Genomic DNA, 17,768 nt, shown 5'->3' with positions numbered 1-17,768 from the left:
GAACGAATGACCCCCCACACCACAGTGATCAGTGGATCAGCTCTTCTCCTTGGAGGCTCAGCCCTAACCGTTCGCAGCTACTGTGGTTGTGGTAGCGGTAGCACAGCCAGCATCCCTTGCCCACACAGGCTTAACACCAGCCCATGGCCCCACAATGACTACAGGGTTTGTGAAAGCAAAGATTAATGTTGTGGATATATATAGCACATACTGAACATAGACAAAGAGCTCTGGCTTCCTCGCCCAGCGGTGGAACGTTACGTCAGCCCCCACGGCACAGCCAGGACCTCAACCAGGAGCAGATGGCGGTTCCCCCTGCAAGAAATCAGGAGCCTTTTGGGAGCCTGCCGGAGGCAAGTGGTGGGGAGAGCCACCCCGAGCTGCTTCTCACACCAGACCCTGCATCCACCCCCCAGGACCCCTCCACCTTGCTGGAAGCAAACTTAAAACCAGTCTGGCTTAGTCTTGGCTTGAGCGCCAGGAGCCGGAGCTGCTTGCCGGCACCAGGCTTTGCCCGGGAGAGCAGCGAGGCTCCTGTCAGTATTTCAACAAGAGCAGGCCCCAGTTTAGGCGTAACAGTGCACAGCCCAGTTCAAACTGTTTATTTTTCCACAGGTGTGATGCTTCTATCATCCAGCTCAACTTCCTGGTAAGTTTATGTGATCGTAAACCTGCAGCATACAGGCTATCCATTCTCCTTCTCCTCCAGAAAAACCTTCCCCTAAGAAAGAGCACTTATGCACCCTTGAAGCCCTTTCTCAGTACATTAGAGCTGAAATGTAATGATTTCCACCCATTACGTGCAAAAAAATAGAGGTGCAAGCAGCATGAGCATCCCTGGTGCCAAGGCAGGTGGTGGCATGCATGGGGACATGGGCTGCCAAGTGCCAGAGCCCACCCAGGGCAGCATCCAGACCTGCTGGCGCAGAGAAGGTGGGCACTTAAAAAAACATAAATCGACAGGGAGAGAGAGTTTTTAGGAAATTAGGTTCTGTATGGCCCATTGCTCATGGAAAGGTTTAAGATTTTATGAGTTGGTCTAATCTGGAAGGATTTCTCATGGGGCTGCTGCCAAACTTCAAGTTTGTGCTCCAGCTTACAGGAATACAAATACACACTGAAGACAGGGATCCTGGGAATTGCTGGACAGTTTTGGCTGAAATTTTTCAAATAATTCAGCGTGAGACAGACATCTAACAGAAAGACTCTTCAATCCAAACAGTTGAAGTTCGGCAAAGTCAAACACCACAACAAAAAGCATCATCACAGCAGCTGTCAGGATACAGCAGCCCAAGGAGCGGTACCAGCTCTGTGCATGCACACCCCCCAGTGTCCCTGCACCCCGGGGTCCTGTCCCTTACGGCTTTGCCATAAGCATCGTGTGTCACCATCACCTCAGGAAGAAAGCAGTAGCAGGTGGGATGGCAGCATTTAGAGGGGGCAGTGTGAAAACCTCCAGCGTATGCCACATCCTGAAATGCGGTGTCATGTCCCAGGTCAGTGCCTTCTCCTCCAGACATATCAGAGGAAATTGGGGCCACATCCAGGCTGGGGTTCCCCAAACACCCAAGCCAGAACTGAGGGTGGTGCAAGGGGGGATACAACCCAGCAACCAAGAGTTAACAAGTGCAAGTGATGGCATTTGTGCCACCTGTATTTGTCTGAGGGAAAGCAGCAAGGGCTCCTGCCTCTACCCACCTCCTTCCAATTCCTGGACAAAGGAACAGGAGGATTTTAGGGTGGAAAAGGGCTCTTTCATCCAGCAGGTACAGCTGGAAACTGATGCCCAGCAAACTCAGACTTCAGATGAGGGGGGTGTTTTTCAGCTGCAAGGGCAACCTCCCACTGCAGCTCACCTGGGAACACCAGCTTTGCCATCGCTCCAAGCCTCCATGCTACGATGGGACAACTTTCACATCACATGGGAAAACAGATGCACTCCTTCAGGCCCGGCCAAAAACCACCACACCAAATTCTCCAGGTTTTGCTTCTTCTTTTTGCAGGGGAGTTGAGCAGACTGACCACCTCACCACTGCAGCAACCCTGCATCCATCCTTCCAGCCCCCTTCGAATGGACCCAAAGCACAACAAGGCCAGGCTGGCTCTCCCCTCCATCCTTTCGTGCAGAAAACCTTGGCTAAGAGGATCACACGAAGGACCTCTGAGATAAAAGCTGCATTGTAAAAATATACTGGCGGGGTCTGTCTGGGGGCCCTTGTAACTCCTACAAGCTCTGAAGTTTTAATCGTTCATTCTCGGCCTTCACAGGGGCAAACAGCCACAGGGGAAGGCTGCACAGATGCTCTCTGTGATGGGGATAGGGGCAGTGACCCCTGTATTTGTGCCATTTTAAATGCACAGTTTAGGATCTTGTGAAAGGGGGAAAAAAACCCCCACCATATAATTGCCTAATTGAGGACTCCATAGTAATGTGCATGCACTGGAGGGTTAAGTGCAGATGATATGAAGACTCCAAATGTGGTATTTCTGAATTTTTAAGCAATCTGACTTGAAACCAGTTAAGACTGCCATCATTTTTATATACATACACATGCATGCACACAGATGTGATCTATAAAGTATACGCTACTATACATACACAAACAGTACTAACACACCACAATTTATGTATGATTTTGCTTATTTATGTTAGGTTACACATTTAGTTCACAAAGTCCACACACACATCCTAATTACAAGCACCCGATAGCATAAGACACCAGATTTGTGGAGCCTTGCTCCGCAACGCTGTATTTGACATTTTGGAGCACCAGACCTCCAGGAGGATAATTTACTGAAAGACTACTTTCACCAACCCTCGAGCAAGAAATACCATCTGCAGGAGCCAAGCGTTGCATTTGCAGATGCATCCCTTAATTAAGCAGATTTTAATTGGGTGACTCTAAGCTTTAATTAATGGCAAATTGTTCATGCACATTCGTTTTTGGGTCACGTTCCCAGACGGGATTTTTCTGGGTTGATTTGGGGAGTTTTGTGGGGCCGGGTTGCAATTATGGTTATTGCACTTCACGGGGGGAAAAAACAGCTCCCAGGGGCCCTGGAGCCACTGGACTCCCACTACCCCAAGGAGGTTTCCCATTTTCCCCTCCTTCTTAAACACAGCATCCCCCGAACAGCGGGTTGAGCTCAGCAAAGCCCCAGAGACACCCGTGTTGTGCCTGCTGGTGCCAGCACATCTGGGCACCAGGAACATGGAGGGGGGATGCTCAGAGGCAGCTAGGGCTCGTGCAACCCCACAGCACCCCAAACTCAGAGAAATGCGGCCAGTGCCACCTTGCCCCCACCTTCACAGACCCACGGTGCTGCGAAGCATCTCACTCAGGAATTGTTACAGCTGAAACAATGGAAAAACAGGTGCAAGGTCAGTTCTTCAGGCTTGGGGCTCTACCTACCCTGCACAATGTGCCATGCACACCAGCTCGCACAACAGCAGCAGTGATCGCAGGGAGATCAGGTCCCACCTGCTGCCTTATAACGGTCCCCTAAAAAAAATATAAAAATCCTCTCCACCATTTCCACACCAGCTTACAGCTCTGGGTGGTGTGTGGAATAGAGCTCAAGGGATGGATTTGATTCAGCACAAACAGTTTTCTTAAAGGGCATGGGTGTGCTCTGAGGGAACAGATGCATGGAGACCCCGTTCCCAGAGTACTGGAGTCAATTCCCACCCATTTCTGGTGCCCTCACACCTCCTGAGATCATCAGCAAACATCCTTTTGGTAACAGCTACAACCACCACAAACAGCAACAGCCCCATTTCCCTCCCAGATGGATTCACCTCCGGCTTTTACAACCCAAAGCCCCAGCTGGGGCTTATGAACTTCTAAACTGACCTCGCCCAAGCCCAACCCATGCAAACCACTCTTCCACCCTGACACAAGGGAGGAGATGGTGCCACCCCCATGACAGCGATACTGCCGAAATACCAGCTGCTTGCTATCCCAACACAAGCAGAGAACCAGGAGGCATCAACAAATCATCTAATCCTGACTCAGCTGGAGACAGGAAAGAAGACAGAGATCCTAATTTCCTAATGGATCCATCTAAGAAATGAATCTTAATTTTTTTCCAGTCCTAAGGTGCCGCAGATGCTGCACGGCATGCCCTCTTCTCCGCATGGAGCAGACAGAACAAGCAACCTCAACAAGGTCTTACCAGCTTTGCACACCAACCAACCGCTGCCTCAAGTCATGAGCTGCTCTCCTTGGGCGCTCATTCCCTGCTTCAATTATTCCCCACTTGCTTTGGGCTCAGCATGCAAAGCACCCAGCCAGCCACAGGCCACTGCTCCAGCTTGCAAAGCCAAGCCCAGCTCCGAGGGCAGGAAGGCCAGCCAGGCTCCGCAGCCCCCCGCTCCCCATCCACCTCCTGGAGGGTATATGCTGCAGCTGTGCTGCCCAGGCCATCCCTGGAACAAACTGCACCATCAGCAGGGACCGGCTGAAGAACAAGAACCTCAGCCACAAAGAACTGTCTTGTTTTACACCAGTGCCTGAGAAGCCCACACGTTTGAAGGACAGTGCCCCCTTGCCCAGCAGAATCCGCAATAAGACCTGAAAACCTGCCGGAGCTTGTGACCTTTGCCAGCCCAGACAGCAGTGATCAGAGGGTAAAGCCACACACCTGGACGATGCTCAGTCAAATCTTCCTCAGGGCTGCCCCATGACCCAAAGGAAATAAACCCTTATAACAAGCATGTGGCTTCCTAATGCTGCTACAGCCAACCGGCACTTCCAGCTCTCCCCATCCCTGCCGTGCCCAGGGAAACGCCAGGCTGCAGACACCCCTCTCTGCCCTCTCCCTTGCTCCCCACGCAGCCCAATACCCTCACGGGAGTTACCACCTCCCACGTTCCTCAATTCAACCCCAGTCCCCTGCACCTTATTCCCACTTGTGTTCCAGGGGCTGGGAGTGGAGCAAAATCCAAGTCCCAGCTCAGTTTTTCAGGCTGTGAACTGCATCATTCCAGCCTTGTTTCTGAGCCAAAGTTCAAGTGGAGTTAAGCTCTAGTGAGATAAATCAGTGGTTTCCCTCTCAGAAACACATTCCCACCGATGCAGCGGTACTGAAGCCTCTGGCACACTCAAACACAGATGGGTTTGGGCAGGGGGTTGCACAGTGGACAGGAGCATGGGGTCACCGCCTCTGACCGGGACCCATACGTGTTAGCACAGTGCAAATGCAGCCACAAACGTCGGTGCTTCCTTCAAAATAAACATCCTTCTCTACAGTCACTTTATTAAAGTATTTGTCATGCCCCGCACAGCTCAGCACTTTCCAGGGAAAAGTCCCAGCCCTGTGCACCAAACTTTGGGAACAGCTTGTTTGTCATTTTCATGAGACAAACCAGCCCCGTGCCCCATTCCATAGGGTGAGGGGCCTGAATCCCCCTGTGCCTGCCCCAGGTGGGAGCCGGATGGGGGCTCCTGCCACAGGGAGGGGCAGGACTTCGCATTCCCAACAGTTTCATGAAAAGTTTCATGACTCAGTGACTGGCCGCGGCGGGGAAAGAGGAGGGACATGGGGACGTGCTGCAGTGCCCCAGATAGAAGAATAGCTCCAGCTGTGGCACACACAAGCCCATTATGTTGTATTACACATCGGAGAAGCCATGCACGTTATATTACACATCGGAGAAGCCATGCACAAGCTCCAGCAAGTCTGGCTGCTCTGCTCCTGCAAGAAGAGGGACACCTTCCCTTGGAAAGCAGGGACACCGTGCCCTGCTCCAGTCCTGCCGCCGAGACCCTTATGCCACACTGAGCCCCCCAAAGAGAGCCCTTCCCAGCGCCTGGAGGGGGGCAGCCCCCCGCAGCCCCCCGGGGATGCCAGCGGCAGCTGTGGGAAGCCTTTGTGCCCTCAAAGCAAGCGCGGCCGCGATGCCGGGGCTGCAGGGGGTGGGGGTAGGGGGTGTCCCCCGCCGCATCCCCGCGGGAACCCGCTGCCGGGGGGGGATCCCAGCCGCGCTGGCCGCTCCGGGGGGGGGGGGGCCCGGCCCCGAGCCCCGGCCCCGAGCCCCGGGCTAACAGTGCATCCTAGCGGGGACCGCCGCGCCCAGCAGCCCGGCCCGGGATGCCCCCAGCCGGCAGCACGCCCGTCCCCCCCGGGCCGCTGCCCAGCCCTGCCGCCCCCCGGCCCGGTGCGCTCCTACCTGCGTGCAGCCCCGAGCCCGGCTCGGGGGGCTCCAGCCCCGGGGGGCACAGCGGCAGGGCGCAGAGCAGCGCCAGCGCCAGCGCCCCGCAGCGCATCGTGCGCCCGGCGCCGGCCCCGCCGCATCCCGGCCCGGCCCCGCCGCCGGGGCAGGCACGGCCCCCCCGCCCCCGGCCCCGGCGCCGGCCCGCCCCGCCCCGGCCCGCCCGGCGCTGCGGGGACCCCCACACCCCGCGGGGGGGCTTCCCTCCGCCCCCTGCCCCGCACGCACTGCTGCTCCCGGGGCACAGCGCTGCAGGGGTTAACGGCCCCCACCCCAAATCAGACGCGCTCCCAACGCCCCCCGGCGCTGCAGTGCTTGGAGGGGGGACCCCTCCCTCGGGATCCCCCCCTGCCCCCCTGTGCAGGCTCGGACACACGTGCTTGTCCATCCAGCGGGTGCTGCAGGGGTTAATGACCCCCCCCACACACACACACGTGCTGGGTTGCCCCCCACCACGTGCTGGGTTGCACTTCATAGGGAAAGGAGACACCTCCACCACCACCCCAGCCACTCAAGTAATAGTTGCTGTAAGTGTTTTCCAGAGCCCTTTGTCCCCAAAGCTGTACCCCACCCTGCTGCCTCCCCCAGGGGGGTACCCGACCCTGCTCCCACAGGGTGATGGGAACAGGGCAGCCTCCCACCGTGGCATCATGGGGTGAGTGAGGGACCCCAGCCCCCCCTCCCCCCCCCCCCCCCTCCCCACCCCCTGAGAGCTGTACTGGTCATCTGGATTTAATCCCGCTTTCTGTACCCAGAATCTGGGCTGGTTCACCCCCTTCTTGGCATTGCATGGGTTAAATCCCCCCTCCCCCAGGTCCTGCCCAGCCCTCACGCCACTGCGGGCTCCAGAGCCACAGCAGCAGCACTGCGGGCAGACACCCCAAAAGTGAGTTTCCCCAATCACCACCCCAGACAGCCCCATGCCTGCACAGCACCCAGCACGAGTGCATCCCCCTGGCAGAGCCCACTGGGCTGCACACCAAGCCCTCCAGTATCACCAGTGGCACAGTCCCTGCCACTGTAGCCACGCCAAGGCTGCTCTGCCCTGGGTGACAAACCCCTGAACGCTCCCAGAGGCCCTTGGGGGGTTATGCCTCATGCCCACTGGGGAGGTAGGCTCACTCCCAGTCCATGCTCATGTTTTCTCTGCAGCAATCACCCAGAGACCTCCCAAAAATATGGGAGCGAGGGGCTGAAGACCTGCCTGCCTGCGGGTGGAGGACCCTGCCAGAGCACAGGAGATGCTCAGGCGTCCAGCGGTGTCACCTTGGCTGTCATTTTGCTCAAACACCACACCATGGCAGTGGGGAATTAGGCTTCGGTAAGCTCCATTGCTGCCTGATCTTGGCGTTCTGCACTCAGCCGCTCCCAGGCCCTTCCCCGGCCACGCAGACTCAGCTGGTCAAGGAAACGAAGGTCAGAGACACTCAAGGAGACATTTGTTTTGCCCCATAGAAGATTTTATTTGTCAAGAGCATGTGACACAGGTTTGGCTTTCCTTTCTCAGGTGTTGCTGAATCCTGCTGACTTCCACGGCTGTGACCTCGCCCAGCAGCACTTCTCCTGTCGCATCCCTTGGCTCTTTCTTTGCTGCTGTGGGACACGTAACCTCCTCGCAGCGCAGAGGTGCTGCCCTCCGTTACTTTCACGTGCCGCCAGCCCACTGCAGGAGAAGGTTTTTTTAGGTGGATCAGCTGCAGAACCAGGTCTTTTAAACCAGCTCTCCACTTCATGAGGAGGGGAAAAAAAACCTTGGAAAAGTCATGCATTTATCCTGCAGCAGTCCTGTTGGCTCAGCTCAGCATCCTCTTTTTAAACATGCTCTCATTTTGCTGAATCCAGTGACGCAACCACATCCACTCCCCTCCTCAGTCTCCTGTGAGAAAAATGGGGGTTTACACCCCTGTGGGTATTTCAGACTTTTGTGCAGGAGTAGCTGGACAAGGACTGTGCCTGCTCCTCCTCCTCCGCTGCTTGTGCCGTGCTGGGCAGAGGAAAGGCTGCCAGAAACAAAGAAATAATAAAAAGACACAGACAAAGCCAGTGCTGGGATATTCTGTTTCAGAGCAATGACAGAAAGGGGAGATGAAGATAAAATGAATAAACTACGGTTATTGATACTGTTTTCTTTGAAAAATCACAGCCCTGCTCCGTTGGCATGTCCCAGGCTTCCTCTGTGGGCCAGGGGTCTCCATGCTGGTCTTTCCATCAGTTCGCTCAGGAGCTGGTTTGCTCAGACCGCCCTTCTCAAACAGCTCAGCACCTCCTTCATGCCCCACCTCAGGACTTCACCCCCACCAATACTTGCACAGCCTTATCAGAGCCACCCTTCCGCATCACCATGCGGAGCTCCTCACAGCTATCGCCATACATCAGTCCCCGGCCTTTCATCATTTTCGTTATTGCTCCTTTTCTTTGAATTCCCTCCAATGAACTAATGGGTCTGCTAGGGAGATGCCAGCTTCCCTGTGGCACCTCACTAGCACCCTACCAGGAGCCTGTGGATGTAAAAAACTCACGCACACATCAGTGATTTAAAACACCAAGACATGAAGGAGGCAGAGTAACCTGCAAGAGCTCAGGACCTTGTCCTCTCTTCTGCACTCGTTTGCTGCATGACCCTGGGTAATTTAGTCCCCTCGAGGCGTCTCAGTTTATTTTTTTTTATCACATGGAGATGCAAAACTAGCCTCTCTCGCAAAATACTTTGGAATGTGCTGGGGGACAGCATTGAGCTGAGGCTTATTATGGTCAGGCACTTTCTGAAAATGGTGCTTTCTACAGCTCAGAAAGTATCAGGAGATCTACTCAGGGCTGATCAAGAGGGATGAATTCTGCTGAGATGAGTAATTCATCACTTTGGAGGGCACACAGGAGTCTCCAGGCACTGTCTGCACATGTGGCTGGAATGGGGAATCAGCTGGCGACGCTGGGTTTTCATGCTCCGCAGAGCACAAAAGGCCAAATTCCCTGAGCACCTTGGACTCAGGTGTGTTCAGTGTCTTGCCCTGAGTTTTCTGCATCCTTAGACAAATATTTCAAGGAATGCCCCTCAAAGAGTGGCAAGGGGAGATGAACCAGCCTTTTTCCATTTTTTGTTTCCCTAGAAAGTACAAAAAGCCTGAAAATGCTACCCCCTAATGCGAGAACAAAGCATGGGAGTGCTGTCCTCGGAAATACTGATCCAGATTGTATCCGCAGGGCTGGGAGTGGAGATCTAGGGAACAGAAATACAGCGGTCTCTGCTAGCAAGATGTGCCGCTGAGGGGAAGAGACCTGATGCAAACTCACTCACAGCAGCTTTTCATGAATGTTGTCACACCAGCCATGAGGACCAGGCAGCACTGGGGCCAAGGTACAAAAATAGAGCCGTTTTGTGGAGTTCAGCTGGACCCAAACCCTGCGAAGCAAAGCCAGGTGTTTCAGCTCCAGTGTCTAAGATGTGGGAGATGCTCTGAGTGTGGCAGCAGGGATTCCAGCTGCTCCAGCTCCTTCAGCCCAGGGTTTAGGCAGTCCCTGTAGAAGCTGTGGGGTGCATTGCTGCCTTGGTCTCACGGACCAAAAGAATACAACTGAAACAGGTCAAAAGAAATCTGAAAAAAAAAAAAAAAAAAAAAAGGGCAGAAAGCCGTCAAAAGGCTTTTCGGATTTAAAAACACATATGGGATTGTAAACTGGGTTTGGAGCTCCTGTGTGACACACATCTGGAGGGGAGAGGTTGCTCATCTGGTCCTCCAGGCAGATTCCAGCTCCCCAGATGGTTGTGGTGGAGCAAATGCCACGGGGTCTCTGCTGAAGTCGGGATGCACAAACCTTCCCTTGTACACTGCTCAGACACATTAAGAAATCCATTTTGCATGCTTGTTTGGGATATCTCAAAAAGGTAATAAAAATCCTACTTTTCTCCCCTGTGCTCCCCTGTCACCCTGCCCAAGAAACCCAAACCCTGCACAGACTAGACTGCAAGTCAAGAGAAGTTCTTCTGCTCAAAACTTCACTAATAATGTATTGTGTGACCTCAAGCAAAACAATTTTCTTCCCATGTTACAGCCTGACCTGTGATCAGGAAGTTAAGGACCTTTCCCTTGCGTTTCACACCATGCTCAAGTCTCAGGTGGGACCTGGGGTGGTCTCATCACAGCAAAGATGCAGCAAGAGAGAAGAATAAGAGTTGCATACTAAAACAGACCTCGTGCTCTGGAGAGTACTAAGAAATGCAACAATGCGATGGTCCTCCCTTCAGTGACGCTCTGCAGCTGCTATTAATTTTTCTCAAAAATTTTTTGGAGCTGTCCTTGGCGCTGCCAGAAGCATCGCACCAGCAGTCCCTGATGAAGGAGTTGCACACAGTGGATTTTTCCCCCTGTGTGGGGAGTCAGGGCGGTTCTCCACCCAGGATGTTCCCTGAAAAAGTTCCTGCCCATGTACCGACAGCCCTTGGGTTTTCCTTCTGCTCAGTGCAAGCCTCAGGAGTAGGAACTTCCAAGGTACACCCAGCAAGTATTATAATTATTAATATTATTTTTTTTCTACAAGTGCTACAGCCACCCTGGACACGTGGCAGACTGCTGGCACCAATCCAGCCCCACAGGCCACTGATGTCCATGCCCGTGCCTCCCTGAGGTAACGCCAAGAAATGGGTTCAAATGCAGAAATTTAATAAGGTTTAATGCTAAAGGGAGCCGCATGCGCAACATTTTTGCACATCAGCAAGAGAAACCGTCCCTCTGTCAAAAACCTTGAAGGAATCGATTACTGCTAGGGTTTTTCTGTAAACCTCAGCTTAAATTATGTGATTTTGCTGCCTGTTGGACTCCAGGAACTGCAATCTCCATACTGGATCCACACTGCAAAGGCAAATTTGCAAACAGCTCTCTACTCAGACCAAGCATCTGTGAAGCCTGTATGGAAACAAACACAGACGTGGCCAATTTCTTTGAAGCATCCCAATTTGGGCTAAACTACATCCAGTTTCACACCAGATCTCAGGGGCTATCCCTCAGCGCGGTGGTCCAGCCAAGCTGCCTCCTGCAGCTCTCTCCTAGCCAGCCCGCCGGTGGGAGGCTGCTCTCCCGGTCACTAGGCACACTGCACACACCATCTTTGAATTTGTAAGTTTTTTTGCTAAGTTTTTATTTTAATTCAAGGACTTTGCTTCATACAAAATGTAATTGTAGAAACAACTGCAGAATTCAAAGTTTGGCTGATAAATATTACTCAGGCAGCAAACTAGGCAATCACAGAACCTTTTTTTTCCTTTTTTTTTTCCCCCTTTTTTGGGGGGGGGTAAAGTTCCGCTTGTGTTGCATGGTTGGAACTTTTATAATTTTTAACACTGTTTTTTTAAATATAAAGTTTTGCAACAAACCCCCAATTTATATCAAATATAATTAAAAATTAACAACTGATGAATACATTGTATCAAAAAAGTACGAAGATAAACATTTTCCATGCACATACTTTTTATATATATGTATATATGTATATATTTTACATGCAAACATTACTTATTCAAAGTACAGCCACTACGAGACTGGTTCTGGATGCAGAAAACTGATCGGTGCAATTCAAGTTTGGCAACTCACTATGAGGATTCTTGGAAATATCATGTATGCATTGAAGAGACAGCAGAGAGGCTGTAAAAAAAGGCAGGAAAAGGGTTATGAACAATTGTGGTCAGGCTTGTCTGTCACTGTCATCGACCCCTACGAGGCGGGTGGAGGATTAGAGAACTTGAGATTATTCTTCTTCGGGTTCTGCCTAAGAATTGGAGTGACCCAAGGCCGTCGTTTGGCTGTGCGCTTCCAGATGGTGTGTCAGTGAGGGGCTGGGGCCTGGGGGGCTGAAAAGGTAGAGGAAGGGGAAAGGCAGAGTGGAGAAAAAGTCAGAATTACTCAGTACAGAAAGACATCTCTTTTGCTTTCCAGTGTGGGTACAATGTTTGCATGCACTGTCAGAGAGATTGCGTTTTCCCTCTCCTTCCTGGAGTAAAATAGTAACATTTTCTTTAAAATTTCAAATAAAGTGTTTGTGCCTTCATATAAGGAAAATGTATAAAACATTTGGTCACAATCATGCTGAAGCCTGAAACAGGAAAATCCAGCAGATAAAGCTACAGAATGGATGAAGGTCTTTCTGACTGTTGGTGGTTTGGATGTGTTTCCAAACGTGTCATCTTGTTGCATAGCCCTCCGTTTGCAAATTACAGCCGTTACCCATGGTGGACCTCTGGCCACCGCACTTGCTTTATTCAAAGTGCACATAAATACAGAGACAAAGATATAGACAGGAGTTATCCTTTAGCAGAATCCAGGGATGAGATTGGCCAGAGATTACTAGTTTGTAACGGAACATAAAAAAAAACGAAACCAAAAACACAGAAGGAAACGAAAACAGGTTGAATTGCCTCAACAGAAGAGCTACAGGAGATGTGAAGACCCACCCTACAGCAGACTGCTCCCTGCCTGAGGCTGAAAGACTTTTGCTGAGAGCACGAGAGACCTCCTGAGCATTTTGGTAGCATCTGATGCCCTCCAAGCACCCCAGCGACAAAACGAGTCACCAGGGTCCAGCAGGACCTCTGCTCATCATAAGCGACCACTTCGGCTGCAGAGGTTTCACAGTTCTGGGGCTTGGTAGATCCTCTCAAAAAATTATCTGCCCAACCATCTCCTCCTTCCTATCAGCATTTTTAGCCATGTGCTTGCCTGGCACCTCCCACCCTTCCTTCTTTAACCTTTTGACAGCGTACTACGCGTCGTCTGGCTGCCCTGTGCCCCAGATTAGCCCTACAACGGTTTGTCAGACCCACAGACACCAGGTCCTGCCCTGGCTTTTCTTTCAGCGCTCCCTCCCCACTGGCACAACGCGTTTGCCCCTTTCCCAGGCTCAAAGCACAGAAATTCACCCGTGCCTAAAAGAAGGAAATCATCCAACACAGGAGGCATTGCAAGAACACAGACATCTCATCCCTGAGAATCAGAGTTAGAGGTTTAGCGCTTTTTTTTTTTTAACCTTCTCTTAACAGGCAACAAAATCAAGACTCTCTCCAACTGCCCTCTCCAACTGCCCATAGAACCTGGCCAGAGCTCTCACAGCCCGACTGCAACTTGACATGCAGTGCGAAAGGCGCTGCTGCTCCTGCAAGAGCATCTCTGCAGATACTGTACTTTTCCACCTGCATCTCTCCTGCAGGACCTAAACATTAGTCAATGAGAAAAGGCCGGTTTTATTTGCTGCAATCACTCCCCTCCCACCAATAAAAATATATATAAAATAAATAAAGAAAGAAGAAAAAGAAGAGGAAAAAAAAAAAAAAAAGGCCAACAAAACCCAAACCAACCCCAAACCATGTTTGCCTTCCCCACTGTAAGCTTCCAACCTGGTACTCGAATACACTGTCCAGTAATGCGACGCGGGCATTGTGTGCTCCGCGGAACCTCCAAGACGAGCAGCTCCTCCGGGCTCTGCCCTCCCTCCCCTCCTGCCCCTCCCCACGCTCGCCCAAGGTCTGATGCATCGAAGCAAGAGGTTGCATCGTCGCTGTGAAAGATTTCAAAGGTTAGGCACTTAGTAGTGAACAACTGGAGCATTCGGTAGAAACGGTGGGACCTGGAATGACAATTGGACTAATTCTCTACATAAAGAGTATTTTTTTCTTTTTTCTTTTTTTTTTTTTTTTTTTACTGTACAATTTACAAAAATGCACACAATGAAAAGTTAAAGTTCTATCTAATAGCTTGATATAAAACCAATAACATTTCTTCTTCTCACCCCTATGCTTTTTCCTCTTTTTTTTTCTGGATTTTTTTTTTTAGTTGTTTTTTTTTGCTAAATCAAGCTTATATTGTAAACAAGACAAAACAGTGAGGGCATGTTGCGGTCAACAGGAGAGAGGGACGGAAAGAAAAAGTCTCAGCAGCAAGGAAACAGTCCTTACAAAGTAGCTCTCTTGTGGCTTTATCATGTGTCAGTGTGAAGGACCCAACGTGGTGAGTAAAATAAAAGAGATCCACACGGCAGCGGTGTCAGAGCAGAGTCCTGGCTGCCAGAGCGCTCTGTCAGCCCGGGGGTGGGTCACCAGCTCCGCCAAAAAGGATTGCTGTGGCTGAACATCAAGTCCCAATGGACTGTCCTTTGTTCTGGTCTGTGTCTCTCCTCTCCCAGTTTCTTGGGTAGATCACTTCTTTCTTAGCAGTGAACGAGATAAAAAGCGGATGCGATCTTTGTTCGTGCGTGTCCATTTGCAACCCCCGACTCCCACCCTGACCGGGGAAAAAAATATAATAATTAATTAAGAAATAGCCCAACAAAATCTGCGCCAATCTCAAAAAGGATCGACAGTCTGCTTTCTCTGCCGTTGAGGGTGAGGACTGCTCTTCTTTCGGCTTCTCGCGTGTGTCGCAGATTTGGCATCTGGTGCGTGTCTTTGAACTAGACAAGGCAACAGGGAGGCAGGCGAGAGGGGAGAGAAAGATGCATTCCCCCCACTGCCTTCCCCCTAAGGAGGGAGCCTTCTTCCTCGATTTGTCTAGTGAAAAAGAAAAAAAAAAAAAAAAAAAAAAGAGAGGAAAAAAAAAAAAGAAAAAAAAAAGAAGGCGAGAGGAGAAAGGCTGCAGGAGTGTCTCCAGACCCAGGGGCAGAGCAGTTCTCGTGGCAGGGGCTGCCCCATGGGCCTCCCTCCGGCCCCGGGCACTGTGCGCATCGGAGAGCGCAGCCTTCCAGATGATAAAACTCATCGATTTTTAACACGCATGCCTTGAAGGGTTTTGCCATGCCGCTAGCACCAGTCATCCTCGTCGGCTTCATGGTAGTAACTACGTCCTCTGGTGCCAGTCCCAGGGCCCGTGTTGAGACCCAGCGTGTAATGGTAGCCGTTGGGCACCCTGCGGATTTGGTGAGACTGGGAGGTCAAGGAGGAGACGTAAGAAGTCCTTGAGGACCGGCCCGAGTTGGTGGCCACCGCCTCCTCGAAGGTGAGCGTGTCCTCCGGCACCACGCGGTAGGGGCTGTCGGCGTCATCGCGGTGCCCCAGGTAGGGGTCGGAGCCGATGCGGGCCACCGCCGGCGGGGGCGGCTGCTGGTCCCCGCGCAGCAGCGCGTTGTGCTCGGACAAGCCGCGGCTCAGGCGTCCCGGGGAGAAAGTGGGCAGGCCGGTTTGGAAACTGGTGAAGTGCACGGGCGAGGAGTTAGCGGTCTTGTAAGTGATGCTGGGGCGTGGGGTCAGTGGAGTCTGTGGGAGCTGCCTCCGACCCCGGCATGGGGTACTAGCACCAGATGTCGACAGCAAGGGGCTCCCATTAACTGAACCACTGCCCTACATAAAAATTGGAACAAAGCAAATCAAAAAATAAAAAAGGGAAACACCAGACAAACACAAAGGCAGGCAGGTATAAAACAGAAGGAGAAGCAACAGAAGGGAGAGACAAGTCACAAGAGGAAAGAAAAGCAAAAAAGAGAGAGTTTAGACAAGCACAGTTAGGGGGAGGAGGTTCTCGAGAAATCATTCAACACAAGATGTAAAGTGCTGGAGAACTAAAGTTCTGCGAGCAGTAAAGAAGAACAGAAACGATCAGAGCATCAGTAGGACGCAAACTGGCAGACGGCTCCAACAGAAGGGGACACTGTCCGGAGGGAAGGCATCCACATCATACACGGGCTCGACATGCGCCTTACCTGCACTAGGTGGGAGCAGCTCAAAAACAAGGGGGGGTTTGGGGGTTGGGGTTTTTAGTTTTGCAAATACAGTTTTGCAAAACAGAACTCTTTGCTCTGGGGGTGGATTTTTGCAAAACTTCACCTGACAGTTGTGGTTACTGGTGCTGGGGATCGTTTCTCTGTTCAAAACAGAATTATACGGAAGGAGGGTTTGGGGGCAGAGTAATTTTTTGTAGGTTTGGGAATGAAATGCATTTTGATTAAATAGCCCCTTTCTGGAAAAAAAAACCAAACCAACAATGAAAAGCTTTTGGGGTGGGCTTTAACTAGCAAGTTCCTTAAACAAAAATGCATTTACCTCCTCCTCCTCCTCTTTAATACTACACATTTTATTTTTGAGTGGCAGAAGAATCTGACAGCTTCCTGGGTTACTAATAGTGGCACGTGGGAGTGAACTAAGCTACAGTAAGTTAAAAAATGCCACGAGTGAGAGGAACAGACTCTTGCTGTGGCACTTCTGTTTACATTTTCCCAGGGCAGTACATGAATAGCCCCGCGAGCGCATTTTAAAAATCTCTCAGCAGATTTTGAGACCAGACCTTTATTTTTTAAAGAGCCTCTTTTCCTTCCTAGAAAAACATCAAGGTGTTGCTTGTTGGGCTAGCAATCGGTGCTTGTTCTGCTCTGCCAGCACAGTTTTCAGGGCAAGCGCAGCAGCGCTGGAGACTACCAGCCCAGGAACTAGATGCAGAGGCTATTTTAGAAGCTGTTCACATGAGCCCTGCCCTGTCCATCAGAAGAAGGGGTGATACCTGCATTATCTGGGGGTGCAGAGCAGCGTGGGTGTCACGCTCTGCAGCCCTGCTCTCCGCAAGCTTTGGGGACTGATGTGGCATTTGCTGCTCGTGCTGCTGGGCCAATGACTCATGTCTTTCACAGCCTGGAAACAGTCTTTGCCTTTCTCTTCTTTCATTTTTACCCTCTCCCTTCTCTGGCTTCCCCGCATTTCAGCTTGACTCTCTGCTACAGACACGTATTCCCATCCCCGGCTGAGCTGCCTCCCATCACCTCCCTCCCTGTGGTGATGGAGCAGGTGGTGACCCCCACCCAGTGACCTACTGTTTTCCCAGATCCAGGAGAAGATGCTCAGCTTTTTGCAAGACCCTGAGGCTGAGCCCCTCAAAATTACGATACTTAAAAAAAAAACCAACCAGAATTAAATTGTTTAGATAAATATTGCGCTGTCTAAAAATATTTTTGTGAGATTTTCAATCAAACCTTCTTTACCCAGGACCAATGCAGGAAAGGGTCTTGGACTGTAAAAAAAATGGTGAGGTCTTTTTTCAAAATGTCCAGCAAGCTCCTTCCTGCTGAAACATATGGAAATTCTAAGAAGTTTCATCTCATTGAAAAAAAATGCTTTTCCCAGATTAAATGGGATTTATGTTTAATAATTCTCCTGCACTGAAAAGAACGCTGCATGTCTATGAACTATGGGAATGCTTCCGTTTTTTTAATTAAAACATATGTGATATTTGAAGTTCTGGTAAACTGAGCCCGCAAGAAAGGAGAGGCATCATGCTAAAAATCAGTGCCATCTTCCTGCCTCTCAAACCAGAGGGAGAAATTAAGAAATGGGAAGAAAAACTCATCTGAAAAATCAGATGAAGGTCAGTCAGGGACTGCAGAAACCAGAAATGGAAAAGACACGTTAGGCTGCAGCTCCCTCTTGCTATGGCCACACGCAGTCCTGGGTGCATGGGACCTTACACCGATGTCACATCTCCCCCCAGGCTGACAATGACCGTGCAAAGCATGTCCCACGCCCAGGGCTCTCCAGAGCTGTGGGGCAGCAGTCCCCGAGCACTCACTGCAGGACACAGCCCCTGGTGCTGCA

The 17,768-nt window shown here is 51.3% G+C and overlaps 2 protein-coding genes across 2 annotated transcripts in view; both read right to left on the bottom strand.

Moving 5' to 3' along the window:
- LOC308069936 (uncharacterized protein) overlaps positions 1 to 6,269 on the bottom strand; it is a gene marked incomplete at its 5' end in the record, with an annotated part of 93,803 nt that extends 87,534 nt beyond the window's left edge. Inside the window, one exon of the mRNA XM_080403089.1 lies at positions 6,173 to 6,269. Within this exon, the coding sequence (XP_080259215.1) occupies positions 6,173 to 6,269 (97 nt within the window). The remainder of the gene's footprint in view (positions 1 to 6,172) is intronic.
- Positions 6,270 to 7,007: 738 nt separating this feature from the next.
- Positions 7,008 to 17,768, bottom strand: part of CACNA1B (calcium voltage-gated channel subunit alpha1 B) — a 306,849-nt gene continuing 296,088 nt past the window's right edge. The window contains exon 49 of the mRNA XM_080403088.1: positions 7,008 to 15,530. Coding sequence (XP_080259214.1) covers positions 14,994 to 15,530 — 537 coding nt within the window. The 3' untranslated portion in view covers positions 7,008 to 14,993. The remainder of the gene's footprint in view (positions 15,531 to 17,768) is intronic.

The sequence above is a fragment of the Falco punctatus genome (genome assembly GCF_963210335.1).
Source record: "Falco punctatus genome assembly, chromosome: 9".
In the NCBI taxonomy this organism is placed as follows: domain Eukaryota; kingdom Metazoa; phylum Chordata; class Aves; order Falconiformes; family Falconidae; genus Falco; species Falco punctatus.
The sequence above is the reverse complement of the archived record's forward strand: the minus strand, read 5'-3'. Positions and strand labels throughout refer to the sequence as shown.